At 50.9% G+C, this 18,090-nt stretch overlaps 1 protein-coding gene across 4 annotated transcripts in view; it reads left to right on the forward strand.

The window, feature by feature from the left end:
• Window positions 1-18,090, forward strand: part of LRRK1 (leucine rich repeat kinase 1) — a 132,374-nt gene that overhangs the window by 98,725 nt on the left and 15,559 nt on the right. For all 4 annotated transcript variants that reach the window (XM_047862162.1, XM_047862163.1, XM_047862165.1 and 1 more), the window contains exons 21-27: window positions 2,780-2,951; window positions 5,716-5,879; window positions 6,875-7,014; window positions 8,794-9,043; window positions 12,072-12,238; window positions 14,554-14,751; window positions 16,601-16,878. In XM_047862162.1, the coding sequence (XP_047718118.1) occupies window positions 2,780-2,951; window positions 5,716-5,879; window positions 6,875-7,014; window positions 8,794-9,043; window positions 12,072-12,238; window positions 14,554-14,751; window positions 16,601-16,878 (1,369 nt within the window). The remainder of the gene's footprint in view (window positions 1-2,779; window positions 2,952-5,715; window positions 5,880-6,874; window positions 7,015-8,793; window positions 9,044-12,071; window positions 12,239-14,553; window positions 14,752-16,600; window positions 16,879-18,090) is intronic.

The following is an 18,090-nucleotide window of genomic DNA, read 5'->3' on the forward strand; positions in this document are numbered from 1 at the left end:
AGGCAGTAGCCAGGACTCCAAATCCACAGACCAGACCACACAGACCAAATCCACCTACTATAGACCTTGTCACCACTCACCCCTGACCCCAGAGCTCTGGGGAGATGACCACTGGAGGCTCCTGCGAAGCTGGCCTGGACCGGACCCTGTGTGGCCAGCCCAGAGACTCTGCCTGCATAGACTGGGGCCTCTCAGGAGCCAGACCTCAGTCGCGGTGCCTGAGACACGACTCAGATTTCCACTCAACCTTATAACTACAGGAGAGGGCCTCAGTCCTTCTTGTCGCTCCAGCCCCCTGGGGGCCATGAGTGAGTCCTAAAAAGAGAAACTCCAGAGAGGAACTGAGAGTCCGCAAGATACCTCATACTGTGGCCCAGGGGGTGTCCTGGACTTTGGTCCATGCAACGTGAGGCAGCCTCTGAGTTGACAGCATTGCCAAAATCTGACGATTTTCTGGTTATTTTACCGACAGGACAGAGAAAGGTGGGAATTCCTACACTCAGGAAAGGCAAGGCAGTTGTCCACACATGTGTGTCCGGGTGGACCATAAAATCATCCAGGTCACGGCCAAGTGTCCAAAGAGGCTTATAGCACAGCGGGTCAGACCACAGAGCCAGAATGCCTGAGTATGAACCCCAACTGCCCTTCTTGCCTCATCTGTAAAATGGGAATAATGCGATTACCAACGAGTATTATAGTTGTTGTGAGGATTAAATACAACAATGCACGTTGGGGTACTTGGGTGGCTCATTCGGTTAAGCATTTGACTCGATTTCAGCTCCGGTCATGATCTCATGGTTCATGAGATCAAGCCCTGAGTTCGGCTCTATGCTGACAGCACAGAACCTGCTTGGGATTCTCTCCCTTTCTCTCTCGCCCCTCCCCCACTTTCTCTCTCTCGCCCTCTCTCTCAAAATAAATAGACATTTAAATAATAATAATAATAATAAAATTAGATAATACACGTAAAGTATTCAAGGAGTCTCTTGCACTTGAAGGCTCCAAAGACATCAGTACAACTTACTGTCACTCTTCCTTTGTGTTAAGTACTCAGAGCCAGTGGCATCTGGTTCCATAAAAAGTAACGAATATCCGAGCATTTTCCATTTTAGCACAGGTGTGATGGTTCCCCTGTGCCCTAGGCTGAGTTCCATCTCCTTGCACATAAGCCTTTATCTGGTCAACGATGCTACTGACCATCTCTGAGAGCTCCTGTCCCACCAAGGCAGTCATGGTGGTGTAGCATGAGTGAACCAGCTCCCGGGTACAGACCCGGTGCCCTGCCCAGGGTTTCATGGCTTTATGTTCAACAGGCACATGAACATAGCCCCCATCTTGCTGACACTGTGGTTATCCCCTGGTTCAGGCTTCCCAGCTAGTAATTGCTCTCAAGTAGGTCAGCAGGTGTCCGTGGTCTTGCTCCACACACCTTGAGAAGAGCTTCCGTTGCCAGTCGGGATCTCTTCGTTTGCCATGCTGGCTTCTGAGTCATCCCTGCCTTTGGAAATATTGAGCCCCTGCTCTGTGTGTGCCGTGTTGCCTGCGGGGCTCGTGCGTCTAGAGCAAGCTCTCTGCACTCACTCTCACACCTACAAAGACGTGGCCAGCTGAGTGTGATGTGGGTGGAAGATGTGGAATAAATCATGCAAGGCACTGACAAGGGCCTCCCACTTGAGGAAGAGACAGAACAGCTAGATAACAAGGACTTTTCAGAACATGAAGGAATAAATCAGGGTGTCCTGGTGGCCAAGGCCGGGGGTGGAGGGAAAGGTGATTGAGAAGGTCCTTTTACTTAAGATCTGAAGTGGCTAAAAAGAACCTAACACTTCATTGCCTGCCCCCTTTGGGCCTCACCTGCACAGCCCCTGTCCATCCTCCACCAACTCTGTGGGATAAGTGTCCTTTCTCGTCCCACGTCAGGGAGGTGGAATCTCCATATGGTTACACTGCATGCCAAAAACACAGAGCCAGGATTAAGTATTCTTTTACAGTATTTTATAGGGTCTCTTCCAGAAAGTTCTAAAGACATTTTATTGGACCTAAACTGATGTATTTTAAAAGCATCAGGGGAGCTGAAGGCAAGGCCTTTGTTGAGAAAAGGGCACACCCAGGGGCCGCCCTGTGCCTGCCTCCACAGCTCCACACACACACAGAACATGCTGGTTTTCAGGCACGCTCTCAGTGGGACCTCCCCAGGCTTCAGCTGTTTCCCACTGACCACAGTCATGAACAGCTCACTGACTCGGTGACTCAGCACTTTTACGATGAGCAAGAGTGCTCTCATAAACCATCCCTCTGTGCAAAAACAGCCTCGTCCTGACTTTGAAGGCGATTGTGTTGTCTCAACTGTCCAAGAACAATAAATAGCTTCGAAGGCCAAAAATGTTACTCTGACCCCAATATCTGCATTGTCCTTGGAACCGTGCAGCTGTATTTGTTTTTCCTCCACCATCCAAAGTTCATTTTAAGTGATTTCCCCGATCACAACCCACTTTTACAGAGAGCGAACCGTGACTTGCTATGTCTGACGGGTTTATGACTACAGATGTTTTCATGTCTTCCCTCGGGATATTCTAGTCGCCGTCTTAGAGACCTTCCTTGATACGTGTGCTTGCTGTGCCCATCTTCATTTTCTCTTGGAGCATTTATTCTCAACACAGAAACTACTGTCTCTTTCTAAAAGTAAAATCCCAAAGGCCCCAGGGGGGAAGGGACTTGGGCAGTGTGCCCCGGCCAGCTCGGGCCACGCTGTTCACCTGTCCCCTTTGTTGTGTTTCAGCTATCTTCTGCCACACCTCCTTCCGTCCAAACCCGGCCTGGACACTCACGGCATGCGACACCCCAAGGCCAATACCATTCAGAGAGTGTTTAAGATGAGCTTCGTTCCTGTTGGCTTCTGGCAAAGGTTTATAGCACGGATGCTGATCAGCCTGGCGGAGATGGACCTCCAGGTAGCTGCCGTTTCTGCATGGGGTTGGCGGGGGGTGAGGGGGGTGTGTGTGTGGGGAATGCGTGCGCAGCAGCCGTAGCTGAGCCCTCGAGGGAAGGAGGTGGCCCTTCACGGGAGGGGCTTGATCAAAACCCCTTTTCCTGCAGCAAAGCTACTGACTTGGGGCCAGGAGGCCAGTGCGGCACGGCTGCCTTCTCTTCTGTAGGCTGGCAGACCCATTTGAACCATTCTGCAAATACCAAATCAGCACCTCACTGGCTCCAGAATACTCATTTTAGGAGCAGTGGTTGTAAATCAATCCATATCAAAATCCCCTGGAGGGGTCACCTGGGTGGCTCAGTCGGTTAAGCATTTGACTCTTGAATTCAGTTCAGGTCATGATTTCATGGACCACATGTCAGCTCCACGATGGGCTTGGAGACTGCCCGGGATTCTCTCTCCCCCTTTCTCTCTGTTCCTCCCCTGCTTGTGTGAGCATGTGTACACACTCTCTCACTCTCTCCCTCTCAAAAAAAGAAAACAAAATCCCCTAGCTTGTTAGGACATAGATGGCTGGTCCCCCTCAGAGGTTTTGATCAGGTGGGTATGGACTGGGACCCATCATTTTGCATACCTAACCCTTGTCCCCAGTGATGCCACTGGGTGGTTTGGGGACCACACTTGGAGAACCATGGCTTTAGAACCATGTTTTTGCCCACTCAGGCTGTGCGCTAGAAGCCAACGTGAACCTGGGGAGCTTCTAACAGACATGGACAAAGCCCAGACGGCTTAACTTAGAATCTCTCAGGGCAGCACCCAGGCATTGGTAGTTTTTAAAGCTTGGCAGGTTATTTCACCATCCAGTCAAGCTTGAGAACCAGGAGTGTAGAGCTTTAACTTGGTCTGGAAGCAACAAAGACCTAACCCAAGAAGTTACTTTCTGTGGGTTCACCTGGGGTGGTTGAAAGGCTTCCTGGCTGTCCGTCAACGTGAATTTCATGCAAAACAGTAACATGAAAGTAGCATTTGTATGGAGTGGTGTTTCTCAAAGTGGGGTTCCTGGACCAGCAGAGGCAGCCTTACCTGGGAGCTTGTTAGAAATGCAAATTCTTGGGCCCACCCTGGACCCACTACATCAAAACCCCCAGGATGGAGGCCAGCACTCTGTTTTTCACAAGCCTTCCAGGGGATTCTGACCCACTCTACAATTTGAGCACCCCGGCATAAACTTGGACTATTGAATAATTGGCATTAAATTCAGTATGGATTTATTTTTCACCCCATTGTAATTAAAAGGCTCTTATAGAATTAGCAACTCCTTGACTAATTAAAGATATTCTTTGATCTCCCCATTTTACTGAAATGTTAAAAAATAAATACAAGAGCCTGAAAATCATAACTGCTGTGGCCCATGTTATGGGGAGTTTGGGGGGGGGGGGCTTGTTTGCAAGGCCTGGAGGGCTCACTGGTGGGGAGAGTGGGTGCAAGAGCTGGCTCATCTACAGTCCCGATTCGGTCACGCTGCCCTCCCTTTGAACTCATTGTCCTGCCACGTTCTAAGTGGGAGGTCACAACACAGCGTCCTCGTCCTCGTCATCGTGTGAGGCCTGAGCTCCCAAGTGGGCTCAGTGTTGGCGGTGGGGGGCAGGCGCCCTTCCAGGCAGCATCCCTCACTCAAAATGAGGGGGAAAGTCCCATTGAAATTCAGATGAGAGGGATTTCAGTCTCAGGAGCAATCAAGGCATACAAATTCAAGCGAGGATGAAATGCTGGCCACTTTTCACCTCTCAAATCAGCAAAGAGTAAAGCCATAGTAGCCCCCAGAATCATGACGCGGTTCATACCCTGTGGTCAGAGTGTATATGTTCTAATCGTTTCAAAAGCGATTGCTCAGTACACATCCAGGGCTAAGAGTATTCCAACCCTCTGATGCAATAATCCCACTGCTAACACTGTGAACTAAGGAAATCAGAGAAAGTTTTGTGACTTTTCACATTCTACTGGCTCACAGTCTGCATTATTAAATAAGGCTTTCTTTTTTTAAGTTTATTTATTTATTTTGAGAGAGGCAGAGACAGTGTGAGCAGAGGAGGGACAGCATGAGTCAGACAGAGAATCCCAAGCAGGCTCTGCGCTGGTAAGTGCAGACTTGGGGCTCGAACTCACGAACAAACCATGAGATTATGACCTGAGCGGAAATCAAGAGTTGGCTGCTTAACCAACTGAGCCACCCAGGTGCCCTGGGAAGTTACTACACTTAGTAAAATATTGAGCTTTAGGAAAATGAATTTTATATGAGTTATTAATGGCATAGGGAAAGTGAGGTTTTTAAAAGCATACAAATTTAGAAAATTAGAAGTACAAATTTAGAAAATATGGCCTCAGCTATTTTCTAAACATACATGTAAACAGAAAAAAAATCCTGGATTAATATACACCAAAATATACCAAAATAGTGTTGTTTTGTGTTCTTTTGCACATTTGTCTGTATTTTCTACATTTTCTAACATAAATTGTTGCTCGTAAAGTCAGGGAGGGAAAAGATTTAAACAGAAGAAGCCTATTATTATCAATCCTTTGGGGAAAATGTGCTCCTAGAGTATCCTGGAGACCCGTTCAGATAATGCAGTGTTTAATTTGGCAGCGGGATGCGTGGTGCGGGAGGAGGGGGTGGGAAAGACGGGGGTCATTTATCACGATGGGGCCACACCGGTCTCTCCAGAGCTCTGTTCAGGGCCAGCGAAGAGGCCGGAATACTTAAGCAGCATCTTTTCTCTGTCTTTCAGCTTTTTGAAAACAAGAAGAATACTAAAAGCAGACACAGGAAAGTCACCATTTATAGTTTTACAGGAAACCAGAGAAATCGCTGCAGTACGTTCAGAGTGAAAAGAAATCAGACCATCTATTGGCAGGAAGGGCTCCTGGTCACTTTTGATGGGGGCTACCTCAGGTAGGAATACTTGAGAACCCACGTGACTGGGTCAACGTGGTGCCGTGGAAATAGCCCCGTGGCGGCCTCTTCTGGGAGACTGTCCACTGGTGTCCAGAGTTCTGTTCCCGAGAGCAGCTCATCATGGCAGTTTGCTAGAAATTGCTAGAAATACGAGACTCTCCCCTGAAAATATCCAGAGGCTCCCTGTCTCCTCACCTCCTTCCTCTCCCCGTGAGAGAGGGTATGGTGACCACAGCCCAGGACTTGAGGGAAGTGGGCGGGCACTGAGCTCCAGCACCCCCCACCCCCGTGGTCACTTAGGTGACACCTGCAAGAGCCTTGCAACCATCTAGCCCTATCCCCTTGTCCTAAGTGACGATGGCCCAGGTGACCCCGCTGGTTCCCCAGCCCGGATCCTACGTGCAACATAACGCGTTACCTCATTTAGCTCCCTTTTCCTGTCTACCTTTTTGAGAGACAGAAAGACATAAAGTCAACTCAAGAGGTTTAATAAATGACTTTTAATCAGTTTTAATAAACACACACAATTATTTCATATTTACAGTGAGTTTTTCAAAATATTCTTCAGTTGCATGAGCAGAGAAGAGTAATGTATCTTCTTTTGAGGGCCTGACTTGAGCCCCTCTCTTTGCCTAGGGTTTTCATATAGATAGATGTTCTCACTTAAAGCTCACAGCTGCCACCTGGCAGATGAGAATCTTGTGGTTCAGAGAAGGGGAGAACCTTCCCCAAGGCCACGCCTGGAGATCTGATTCTAGCTTGAGCATCCCCTACTGTCAAGTCCTCATTACGTCCACCTCATGGCATTGGGAAGTCGTGGGGGCACAAGGCAGGGTCAGCACACGAGGGGGTCCCCTTGACAGTCCTGCCTGGGCACAGGGTACTGGGGTGGGATGGTAGGGTCCCTGGGGTTTAGGTCTTGCCCTGGAGGCAAGGAGATCATCCCAGGGCCCTCCACGGGCAGATCACAGTGGACTCTTTCTGGGTTGCAGTGTGGAATCCTCGGACGTGAACTGGAAAAAGAAAAAAAGTGGAGGAATAAAAATCATTTGCCAGTCAGAAATGAGGGACTTCTCTGCAATGGCTTTTATCACAGACCATGTCAATTCCTTGATCGATCAGTGGTTTCCTGGTAAGAGAATGTTCTGGAACCAAGTCTTTGCTCATGTTAATATTTCTTTATGAATCAGGGTGGGGCACATTATTTAGGGAGCAGAAGTCTCACTGGGATTCAGCCCAAGGCAACCAGAGAGGTCCTAATGGCCCTTTGGCAGAATCCTGATCCCAGGGGAGTATGGCTGTGACATGGGGGTGGGTGCTATGGGGAAGATGTGGGCCTGGGCCCCACAGGGTGTGTGCAGGACTTGGCCCCCTGGCTTCCCACAGTGTGTGGGAAGGAAGACTACCCTGGGTACCACGCGTGGTCCAGGAAGACCTTGCGTGTGAACTTCACGTGGGTCTTTTCTGCACAGTGAGGCTAGTGCTGAAATCTGGGGGCACCGCATGGATGCAGATTTAACCCTTACACGGGGGTGGGGAGGCAAGAGAGCCACACCTGTCAAGGACCCCCATTTTTCTTTCCTGCCTGCCCCCATCCTCAAATCCCAGAGGTGATCAACCACCCACATGGCCCTTTGATCAGTTTCTCCATTGACAATCCACCCAAAGAAAACACTTTTTGAAGTGAAGCTTTTGAGGCCCTCTGTTTGTTTTGCTACCAGAGTGGAGACAAACCCGCAGGGTGTCCTGCAGAGAGGAGGCTGTCTGGGGCCAAGCAGGCAGCCTCTTCCCCATGAGCCCTCAACCCCTGAAGGCTGGCAGCTGAGAGGGCAGTGCTGGGTTTGGACACCAAGACCTGCTTGGCCAGCCTTCTAACCTCCCAAGCTTGCTTCTCACTTGAAGCCATCCCTGGGCAGGGGGTCATCGGAGGACATGGCAGGATGTATGCTTTGGACACCAGGGCCTGGGATCCTTCCAGGGTTGATGGAAAAGCTGACCTACAAGGCAAAAATCTTAGAAAGGAGCCTAAGAGAAGGTAGTTTGGGTGTGCTTGGCCATCCAAGGGAGCCTCCCTGGGCTTTTATGACTCCCCGCCAACCAGAGAGCCCTACAGCAGGTGCTTCTGCAGATGTGAGGGGGGCAGGGCAGCGGGTGCATTAGATAATCACCTGAGACAGGAGGGGCTGGGCCGAGCGCCTGAGACAGGGCTGCCCAGGAGAGAGCACCACCCGCCAGCTAGCAGGATATATTATACACAGGGCTGCAGATAGCAAATGTGCCCAGAAGCTTCTAAGAGTCCCCCTCCTACCCTGCACAAGACAGGCCATCAGCTCACCCTGAGGGTTCCTCTACAGGGGGGCCATGGAGCCTGTTTCTTTGCACCTCCTTTCAGAGGCAGGCAGCAAAGCTGTGTGTCTCCTGCCCAGGGGAACGCAGGTAAAATGACTAGGTTCTATTTTAATTTGTACTCATTTCTCCCCCCTGCATTGCTCTTCTAGGAAGGATCGGAGTAATTGCAAGCCTTATGTTTCTAATTTTAAGAATAGCTCCTTATTGGTTGTGGTTCGGTTGTTGGAGCGTGACATAGCTCCGACCCAGCCCGCAGCATCCTGTCAGGGCCCGGCTGTGCAGGAGGGATCCCCAACCTCTCAACCCTGCCTCAGCCAGCCGGCTCAGGGTCTAGACCACCCACTGTCTGTCCAGTGCATCCCTGACCTTTCCCTGTGCGCGTCTTTCCTGGTGAAGGATCTCGCTGTCCAAAAAAGAACCCAAGTCATGGTTCAGCCACTCCCTTGGGTCCAGGCAGGGGCACACAGACCCCCTCCCGTGAAAAGCCCACCCAGCCCAAAGTTGGAGGGTGCTACCTGCAGCCACCTTCATGTGAACTGTGTCCTTCTCTGTCCCCATTTAGCCCTGACAGCCACAGAAAGCGATGGGACCCCACTCATGGAGCAGTACGTCCCCTGCCCAGTCTGCGAGACCTCCTGGGCCCAGCACACCGACCCGAGTGAGAAATCAGAGGGCGTACAGTACTTCGACATGGAAGACTGCGTGCTGACAGCCATTGAGCAGGACTTCATCTCCTGCCCCAGACACCCTGACCTCCCCGTGCCTCTCCAGGAGCTGGTTCCTGAGCTGTTCATGACTGACTTCCCGGCCAGGTAGGCCACAGCACCACACTGCATGGCTGGCCCCCACCTTGGGGCTGCCCTAGCCATGCTTCCCACACAATCTCCTGTGACCTTTAGGTCCCTGTCCTAGGCTGCCTGAAGGGAACCAGGCTGTCAGCTTGCCATTTTTGAGGCCACAACAGGCTCAGCTGAGCCGATCACCTGGAGGGGCACACCATTCTGGGTCCCCCACACTGTGTTTCCATCACATCGCCTGAGCTCCTTTGCACTAAGTTTGCTATTCCCTCTGATTCCTCCTTTTCCTGCCGGCTCAAGGAATAAGAGGCAAATTCTCCTTGCCGGCGTTCAGGAAGGGGGCGCTCCAGACCTACAGCCGCATTTGCCTTTCCTGGCAAACGAGAGCATTTGGATCCCTGAATCTGTTCTCCTTTTTTTGTTGTTAATTTTTTTTAATGTTTATCTATTTTTGAGAGACAGAGCACAAGTGGGGGAGGGGCAGAGAGAGAGGGAGACACAGAGAATCAGAAGCAGGATCCAGCCTCTGAGCTGTCAGCACAGAGCCCAATGTGGGACTCAAACTCAGGAACAGCGAGATCATGACCTAGGCCAGTGTTGGACACTTAACCTACTGAGCCACCTAGGTGCCCCAATCTGTTCTTTTTCTTTTTTAAGTTTATTTATTTATTTTGGGAAGAGAGCACAAGTCAGGGAAGAGCAGAGAGAGAGGGAGAGAGAGAGAATCCCAAGCAGACTCCACACTGTCAGCACAGAGCCCAATGCGGGGCTTGAACTCACAAACCGTGAGATCATGACCGAGCTGAAGTCAGACACTTAACTGACTGAGCTACCCAGGCGGCCCCTCTAAATCTGTTTTTAAAGCTGAGTCTACTCTATAACCCAAGATGATGGCTGGGCAAAGAATGCTGGAGAAATAGAGAATGTTTTGAGGTCCCATCCAACAGGAAACAGTCACAAAATCCGAGTGCTTGGTAAAAGAAGGAATCTTCTGTAGTCATGGAAACCAAAAGGTATGACTTCGTCTCCCTGGAGACAGTTTGACATTGGCCATTACCAACTATTTTGGAGTTATGGAGTCCTATTGTTGTCTTATTCAAAGGATTGCTAGATCTGGCTTCTTTAAAGAAAAGTAAACTTTATGGGGTTATTTTCATTTTTCCAGATTGCCCCCTCTCCCAAAGAATAGACACAGAGCACTCGGAGATACTGCAGAATTGGGGTTCCAAAGCCTGCTTCTGGTTGAGTCTATCAGATTAAGAAATTGCTTCCTGCATTGGTTGATGTCCCCCTCCCCACAGCCCTTTTCAATATCCCCAGTTACCTCACTGGTAGAAAGAGCAATAAAATGCTATTCTTCTGCCAAATGAGCCCTTTATTCCTAGAATTCTAATGTGAGGGTTATCACTTCTCAGAGACCACATGCAGAGTTTTGTATATGTGTGAATCAGATTTCTTGGGGGGGGGGTGCCCAGTTAGGCAGCCCCAAATGTTAGGATTTTCATGTATTTGCTGAACCTTGTCAGGTTTTATGCCCCAACTGCTTCCAGGCTGTGGCATCTACTGTATGAAATCTGGAAAGCCAGTTTGGATGTCCCCATTGGTGTGGATCTAATTACAAGCTATGGCGTGGTTCTTAAATGACGGTACTTGGCTGGGACTTGAAAAGCCCAACAATGTGAACAGGATTCCCAACCTGGCAGAGGCTCTCTGGAAACTTGGGCAGTGGCCCCAACTGCGGCCCTGAAGCATCGCACTCCCCATGCTGGGAGTTTGGGCAGGTGGGGGTTGGGAGAGTGACTACGTGGCATCCAGGGAGCCCCATCCTGTGGCCCCGAGTTCACAGGAGTCCTAACTGGATGCCCTGAGGGATCCCCGATGGTCCTGCTGCTTCTCATGCCCATCCTGGGAGGCTCGCATGTGCCCACGCTGCCCAAGCAGGTGGTTTTGGGGTGGGCACTTGGAGAGCAGCCCAGCTCGTCTTCTGCTGCACCACTGAGGTCCACCGTGGGTGCAGCTGCACCCGCCTGGAGTGCAGTGCTTGTGGTTGAGCCGTGCAAAGTCTGAGCAGCTGCAGAATCTGTTCCTGGAAGGCGTGGGAAACAACAGCCTGGCAGGGTTGGCCTGTGGGGCCAGAAGGGCTTCAGTGGGTGCACCTGGCGTAGGCAGCTGACCAGGAACCCAGACAGACCTCAGCAGAGCAGGGGGAGGCCCTGAAATGGGAAGGCATCTCCCCCTCCTTCCCTGCCTCCCATCATCCCTCTCCATCTCCCTCCCTTCCAGGAATGACGTGCAGTCTTTCCAAAGCCCCACAGAAATCTTCCCTTTACCCGGATTAGAACACACAGACCAGTGAGGTCTAAACTGCCTGCCCTTGGGTGAAATCCTAGTCATCCATTGTGCAGACACTGCTCATGACAGTGAGAAGCCCTCTGTGGCTGCCTGGGGCATCTGGGTGGCTCAGTCCGTTGAGCATCTGACTTGATTTCAGTCATGATCTCACAGTTCATGAGTTCAAGCCCCGTGTCGGGCTCTGCACTGACAGCACAAAGCCTGCTTGGAATTATCTCTCTCTCTCTCTCCCCCCCACCCCATCTCAATTGCTTGATAAAAAGAAATAGGGAAACAACTAACCTAGCAGTAGATAAATGCAGTTTGATGGATACCAGTTCTCAAAACACAGAACCTTTTGGAGGAAAACATCCAGAAGAATTGTTTTTCTATGTAGGCCACTTTCCAAGGTGTCCCCCAGTGCCAGCCACCATCCACACACAGGAGGCAGTTTCTATTATGAGCCCACTTTACAGAAAAGGTTTGAGGAGGCTGTATGACCTGCCCACGGCCAAGGTTTATCCCAGATCTGTCTGACCCCACCGGTGGCTTTGAACCATGACTCCCTGCAGTAGGAAGAGATGACCATGGGTGTCCTCACACCCACCCATCCTGGGACCTCCCCCCCCAACCCCAGCGGGACCCTCTGGAGGGGTGGGTAAGGGAACGGTTAGGGAGGTCTGATCTGCCCCACATGCTGTGTTGCCGGCAGGCTCTTCCTGGAGAACAGCAAGTTGGAGCACAGCGAGGATGAGAGCAGTGTCCTGGGTCAAGGTGGGAGCGGCACCATCATCTACCGGGCCCGGTACCAAGGCCAGCCCGTGGCAGTGAAGCGATTCCAGATCAAGAAATTCAAGAACTTTGCCAACGCCCCAGCAGGTAAACAGGGAGGGCCCTATGTCCTTTCTTTTCAGACATGTGCTCCCATGGTCCAAACTCCCTGCCACCTTAGGGAGACCTAGGGAGGAGGGTCAGTGAAGCCAACAGAGGCCCCTGGGTGGCCAACCTGCTTTATTCCTGGCAGGATGTGGGACAGGCTGAAAGGTCAGGCTGAGCAAGACCCAGAAGTTGTTTTGGAAGATTGCTTCCTTGTCTAGATGCGAGCCCCCAAGAGCCTGGGCCATCCTTAAAATTTCCATCTGCTTGCTCCACGGCCAGCACAGGCCTGGCATATGGTGGGCACACACTTAGACCTCAGGTGGACCCCTTACCTTGCAGGGCCCCTCTCAGCCATCTGCACTTAAGGAAGGGAAGTGATACTCTGGCTGAATGGATGGGGCAGCCAGCATGGGGTGGCTTCTACCCCACCCACACGAAGGAGGGGATACCGTCTTGCCTTGGCACATCAGCTCAGAGATGCTCTCTACCTAGAGCAACCCATCACCTCTTAACACCCAACCAGCACGGGTGCTGGGCAGCCGCCTCGCTTCCAGCCAGCTGAGTTTCACATTTTCACTGCCCCTGGCTTAGCACATTCATCTTTATGACCACTAAGGTAATTTACACTCTTGGTAGAAAAAGCAGAATCCTAGAACAATCAGATCAGAAAGGAAGAGACAAGTTGTTGCTATGGGGAGAGAATGACTTCCTGCACAGAAAATCTAAGCAAATCCACTGGCAGAAATGAGAGCCAGGAAGAGTTCCACAAAGTTGCCAGACGTGAGCTCAACCTCAGAATTCAGCAGCGTTCCCACGCACGGCAATGACCCATTGCTAGAAAATGTCCCCGTGGCAGCGATGAAACCACAAAGTATTGAGAGATAATTAGTATATACCATTCAATTTAGTTCCCATTTAAATCCTAGCAAGGGGTGTGTGTGTGTGTGTGTGCGTGTGTGTGCGCACACAAGTGTGGGCTGGGGGGGGGAATCTCACTGATTCTAAAATATGCGTATGAAATGACAAAATCCCAAGGACAGCTGACAGCTGAGACAATCCTACAGTAGGAGACAAAGGAAAGCGGCCTGCCCAGCAGATGTCATGACTTAGAACCCTACGGACACGAAGGCAGTGTTCTCCAGGGCTCGGCCAGGCCCGCCAAGGGAGCAGACACAGCCTTTCGTGTGCGTGGGAAGCTGGCACTTAGCAGAGGTCACATCGTGAGTCAGAGGGGAAAGGCTGACAGTTCCCTAACTGAGGCAGAGACTTGGGTCAGACTTCACACCGTAGTCAAAAATAAATTCATAATGGGTTAAAGACCTCATGTAAAAAACAGAACCTTTGTGCTTGAAAAATAAATTTGGCCAGCCTGCACACAAATCTGACACAACTGATGCATTTTAACTGCCAAGGGTTTTTTCATGCTGTTTAAACCTCCATATCTAAACATCCCTGATTTTTAATTCTGAACATAGGGGAGGAACAGAGAGGGATACAAGAGGACAAGAAAGGCCTGGTGGACCCTGTTCGATGACCTCAGAGCCAGCCACAGACCAGTGGGCAGCACCCTGACCCTCCACTTGACAGGAGAGACCCCTCAGCGGGTGGGGTCGTGGGGGGTACTTTAGCAGCCACGGGTTCGACGGGTTACAGCGCAGACTGGAGATCGCCCACCACTGCCCACAGACCTTGCTCCTCTGGCCTGAGACGACGTGTCACAGGCCTGTGACGGCCCCAGTTTTCTCTCTGACTGAGGAGAGAGTGCTGGTTCTTTCTGCCCTTGGCAGTCCTGGCTGCTGGCAGGGAGCCAGGTGAGCAGTGACCACCCAGTGCTCAGCCCCCTTCTGGTCATGCTGGTTGAACCAGGCTCTGGGTGGCACTCAGGGATGCAGAACTGGAATAAGCCACAGCTATGACCCTCAAGTAGCCAGCAGTGGGGTGTGGTGAGGGCTACGAGAGTGGCACCCGTGTGACAAGGGCAGGGACATGCGCGGTTCTCCATCGAGGGGGCAGGAACTGCCCACTGTGTTGGGCCGGGTTTAGCACCTGAGGAGGAGAAGTTTGATACCAGCCTGGAATGCCTCAGGAATGCCAGCGTGTGGGGCCAAATTCTGGGTGACAGTGTTGCAATCCCTGATGTGTTAAGTGCCTTAGAATATATATCTTGCCCTCCAGCCTCTCAACCCCATGAGGCAGCTCTGAGTGTGGCTGGCCCTCCACCCTGAGTGGCCCTAGAGGGGCTCCCAGCAAGGCAGCAGGTGCTCTGTGTCCCTCACCCCCCTGGGCTGCGCTGATGGCTGTGCCCTCCCCCGCAGACACCATGCTGAGGCACCTGCGGGCCACGGACGCCATGAAGAACTTCTCGGAGTTCCGGCAAGAGGCCAGCATGCTACACGCCCTGCAGCACCCCTGCATTGTGTCCCTCATCGGCATCAGCATCCACCCGCTCTGCTTCGCCCTGGAGCTCGCCCCACTGGGTAGCCTCAACACTGTGCTGTCAGAGAATGCCAGAGGTACTAGCCACACCCAGAACAGTCCGGAAAGGGATTGCCTGGGGCCCCTCCTGGCCAGATATAGCCCCTCAGGGACCAGAGAGCCCTTGCTGGGCAGCACGGGCCCCAGGGAAGCTGTACCCTGGAGGTTCCCTCCTCCTGCTGGGCCTGGCTGCCTGGGGCAGAGCACACTGGCCCCACAGCTCACGTGGCCAACTCCCCTCAGGCAAATACCTGCCCTTCCCCAGGTCTACGCCCTGTATGGTGCTGTTGGCAAGGCTAGAGAAGTTTAGGGTTTGGAGTCAGATGCAACCATGCACGTTCCCAGACCTGGTTCTCAGCCATAATCCAGTGAATTAGTGCTTAGTTTGCTGGCCTATAAAAGGGGGATAATAATAGCCCCACTGAGGGGGGTAGTTGAGGGCCTCAAGTGAGGCGGGCCAGGGAGGGCCCAGGCTGCAGCCTGGCCCCCAGAAGCCCACCAGCCACGTGTCCATCATCATTAAAACCCTGAGACCCTGGGGTTAGGTTTATCTTAGGTTTTTTTTTTGTTGTTGTTGTTGTTTTTTAATTTTTTAATGTTTATTAATTTTTGAAAGAGAGAGACAGAGCACAAGCAGGGGTGGGACAGAGAGAGAGGGGGACACAGAATCCGAAACAGGCTCCAGGCTCTGAGCTATCAGCACAGAGCCCAACGCGGGGCTCAAACTCAGAAACCACGAGATCATGACCTGAGCCAAAGTCGGATGCTCAACCGACTCAGCCACCCAGGCACCCCAAGTTTTTAAGGAAATTTTAAAATAATTTTCCTTGGGAAATTGGTAACTAAATTCCAAAGAGCTGACAGAAGGAGAGAGGTAGTTGTCTCTCGATTCAGGAAGAAGAAATGTAATTAAACTCAAATCGTTTCTCCCTCGATGGAACTTTTTAAATTATTTTATTTATTTTCTAATGTTTATTTTTTTATTTTTAAAATTTTTTTTAAGTTTATTTATTATTCTTGAGAGATAGAGACAGAGCATGAGCAGGGGAGGGGCAGAGAGGAGGAGACACAGAATCCGAAGCAGGCTCCAGGCTCTGAGCTGTCAGCACAGAGCCGGACACAGGGCTAGAACTCACGAACTGTGAGATCATGACCTGAGCCAAAACCGGACGCTTAACTGACTGAGCCACCCAGGTGCCCCATAATGTTTATTTTTGAGAGAGTGCAAGTGGGGGAGGGGCAGAGAGAGGGAGACAGAGGATCCATAGTGGGCTCTGTGCTGACAGCAGCGAGCCGGATGTGGGGCTCAAACTCACAATCTGTGAGATCATCTCCTGAGCTGAAGTCAGACTCTCAACCAGCTGAGCCACCCAGGTGCCCCGAGAGCTTTTTTACTTTTATTTTTTAATGTTTATTTATTTTTGAGACAGAGACAGAGCACGAGCAGGGGACGAGCAGAGAGAGAGGGAGACAGAATCCGAAGCAGGCTCCAGGCTCTGAGCGCTCAGCACAGAGCCCCAATGCAGGGCTTGAACTCACGAACTGCGAGATCAGTTCCAGGTCCCCTGAGAGCTTTTTTAAAATGAAGCTCTTACTCCTGCAACCCACCTCTTGACAATATAGTAAACTTGGCCTACAGTGAACTCTAGGAATTTTGAATCCTTGCTGTTTTAGTGAAAACACCAACAATTCCAGGCATGAGATACTGGGAATCCAGCAATGTCTATCCTAAATACTATTGCACTTCAGAAAGTCATTCTCTGTCTCCTCCTATATCCAGCACGGATAATGATGAGAAGTATCTGTAGAATATAAAGTATCTGGGAAGAGAAAAGGTTAGAAAAGACAGTTGTAATGATGGTTTGCTTTTTTTTTTTCTTTGCAAAGATTCTTCCTTTATGCCCCTGGGACACATGCTCACCCAAAAAATAGCCTACCAGATTGCCTCTGGCCTGGCCTACCTGCACAAGAAAAACATCATCTTCTGTGACCTGAAGTCGGACAACATTCTGGTCTGGTCTCTGGACGTCAAGGAGCACATCAACATCAAGCTGTCGGACTATGGGATCTCACGGCAGTCATTTCATGAGGGTGCCCTCGGCGTGGAGGGCACGCCCGGCTACCAGGCCCCAGAGATCCGTCCTCGCATTGTGTACGACGAGAAGGTACCCACCCCAGCCCACTTCTACCCAGCCCAGCCCCACAGCCAAGCCCAGGCCCTGGTGAGGCCAGGAACCTGCAGCCTCTGAGCTCTGTGTTTCCCCCGGCACACGTCTGTCCCTCTCCTGTGCTCAACCAGGAGGGTATGGCTTGAGCCAGAAATGCACAGGGGCCTGTGTCCACCTAGCAATGTCAAAGTTGACCTCTCCTTAGCTTCAGGAATGGTTCTATAGCCTCTGAATTCTCTAACCTTGATTCAGAGACATAATGAAGGTGGTACACAGTGGACAGTGAGCCCAAGACAGAAATAGGTCTGGATTTGGGTCCCAACTCTACCATTTAGATGGGTAAACTGGAGACAGTGGACCAGCCTCATGGGGACTCGTGAGGGGCAGACAGAGTAAGGATGGCAAAGGCTCCCGGCCCATAGGTGCTGTCCACAAGGCATTGTCCGAACTGAATGGCAGAGATGGCCAAGACAGCATCCTCCAAAGCCAGAAGAGAGTGAATTCTAGCAAGACAGGACTGGACTCCCGAGCAGCTTCCTGGCCCGCCTCGGCCAACATGATGGCTAAATGTTTGCCTTCTTCCCTGAAATAGATGCAGGCACACAGGCAACTAAAAACCATGTTACAGCTGGTGCCATCCCTGCTTCACTAATCGCCCGGCACTGAAACTCCCTTGGTCTATAATTTTTCATTATTTGGTGATTTACAGATGAGTCATTGGCTAATTGCTTCAGGAACGGCCTAAATGGCAATGCTGGACATTACATTCCCATGTTATCTTATAACTGGACGTTTGTACCACCTTCAAATAAAACAGGAAGAAGAATGACCTTAGCATGTGTAGGTTAACTCATCGCCTGTGGTTATTAACCGAAATAGAAAAGGCAAATCAGGGTGATAAAAATAAGAGCTTCTTAAGTAGCAGGTGACACAGGCAAGGCACCTTGAAACTAAGATTATAACAGGGACCTTCACGTTGAAAATTCTCAGGTCTATCTCAGCCATTCTCCCACTAAAACGTTATTTCTTGGCCCTCATGGAGGCCTATACTAACTTCTCCTTACTGGGCCTTTTGATAACATTAAAATTAGAGGAGTCAACATGTTATGATTTAGGAAACATCCCCCCCTTTATGATTTGCAGACACTGCTCTTCTAGTGCCAAGCACATTAAGCTGAGGGTCCGTGTTCTCCTGCCTTGTCTTGATTC

Source organism: Prionailurus viverrinus, chromosome B3, assembly GCF_022837055.1.
Source record: "Prionailurus viverrinus isolate Anna chromosome B3, UM_Priviv_1.0, whole genome shotgun sequence".
NCBI classification, from domain to species: Eukaryota; Metazoa; Chordata; class Mammalia; order Carnivora; family Felidae; genus Prionailurus; species Prionailurus viverrinus.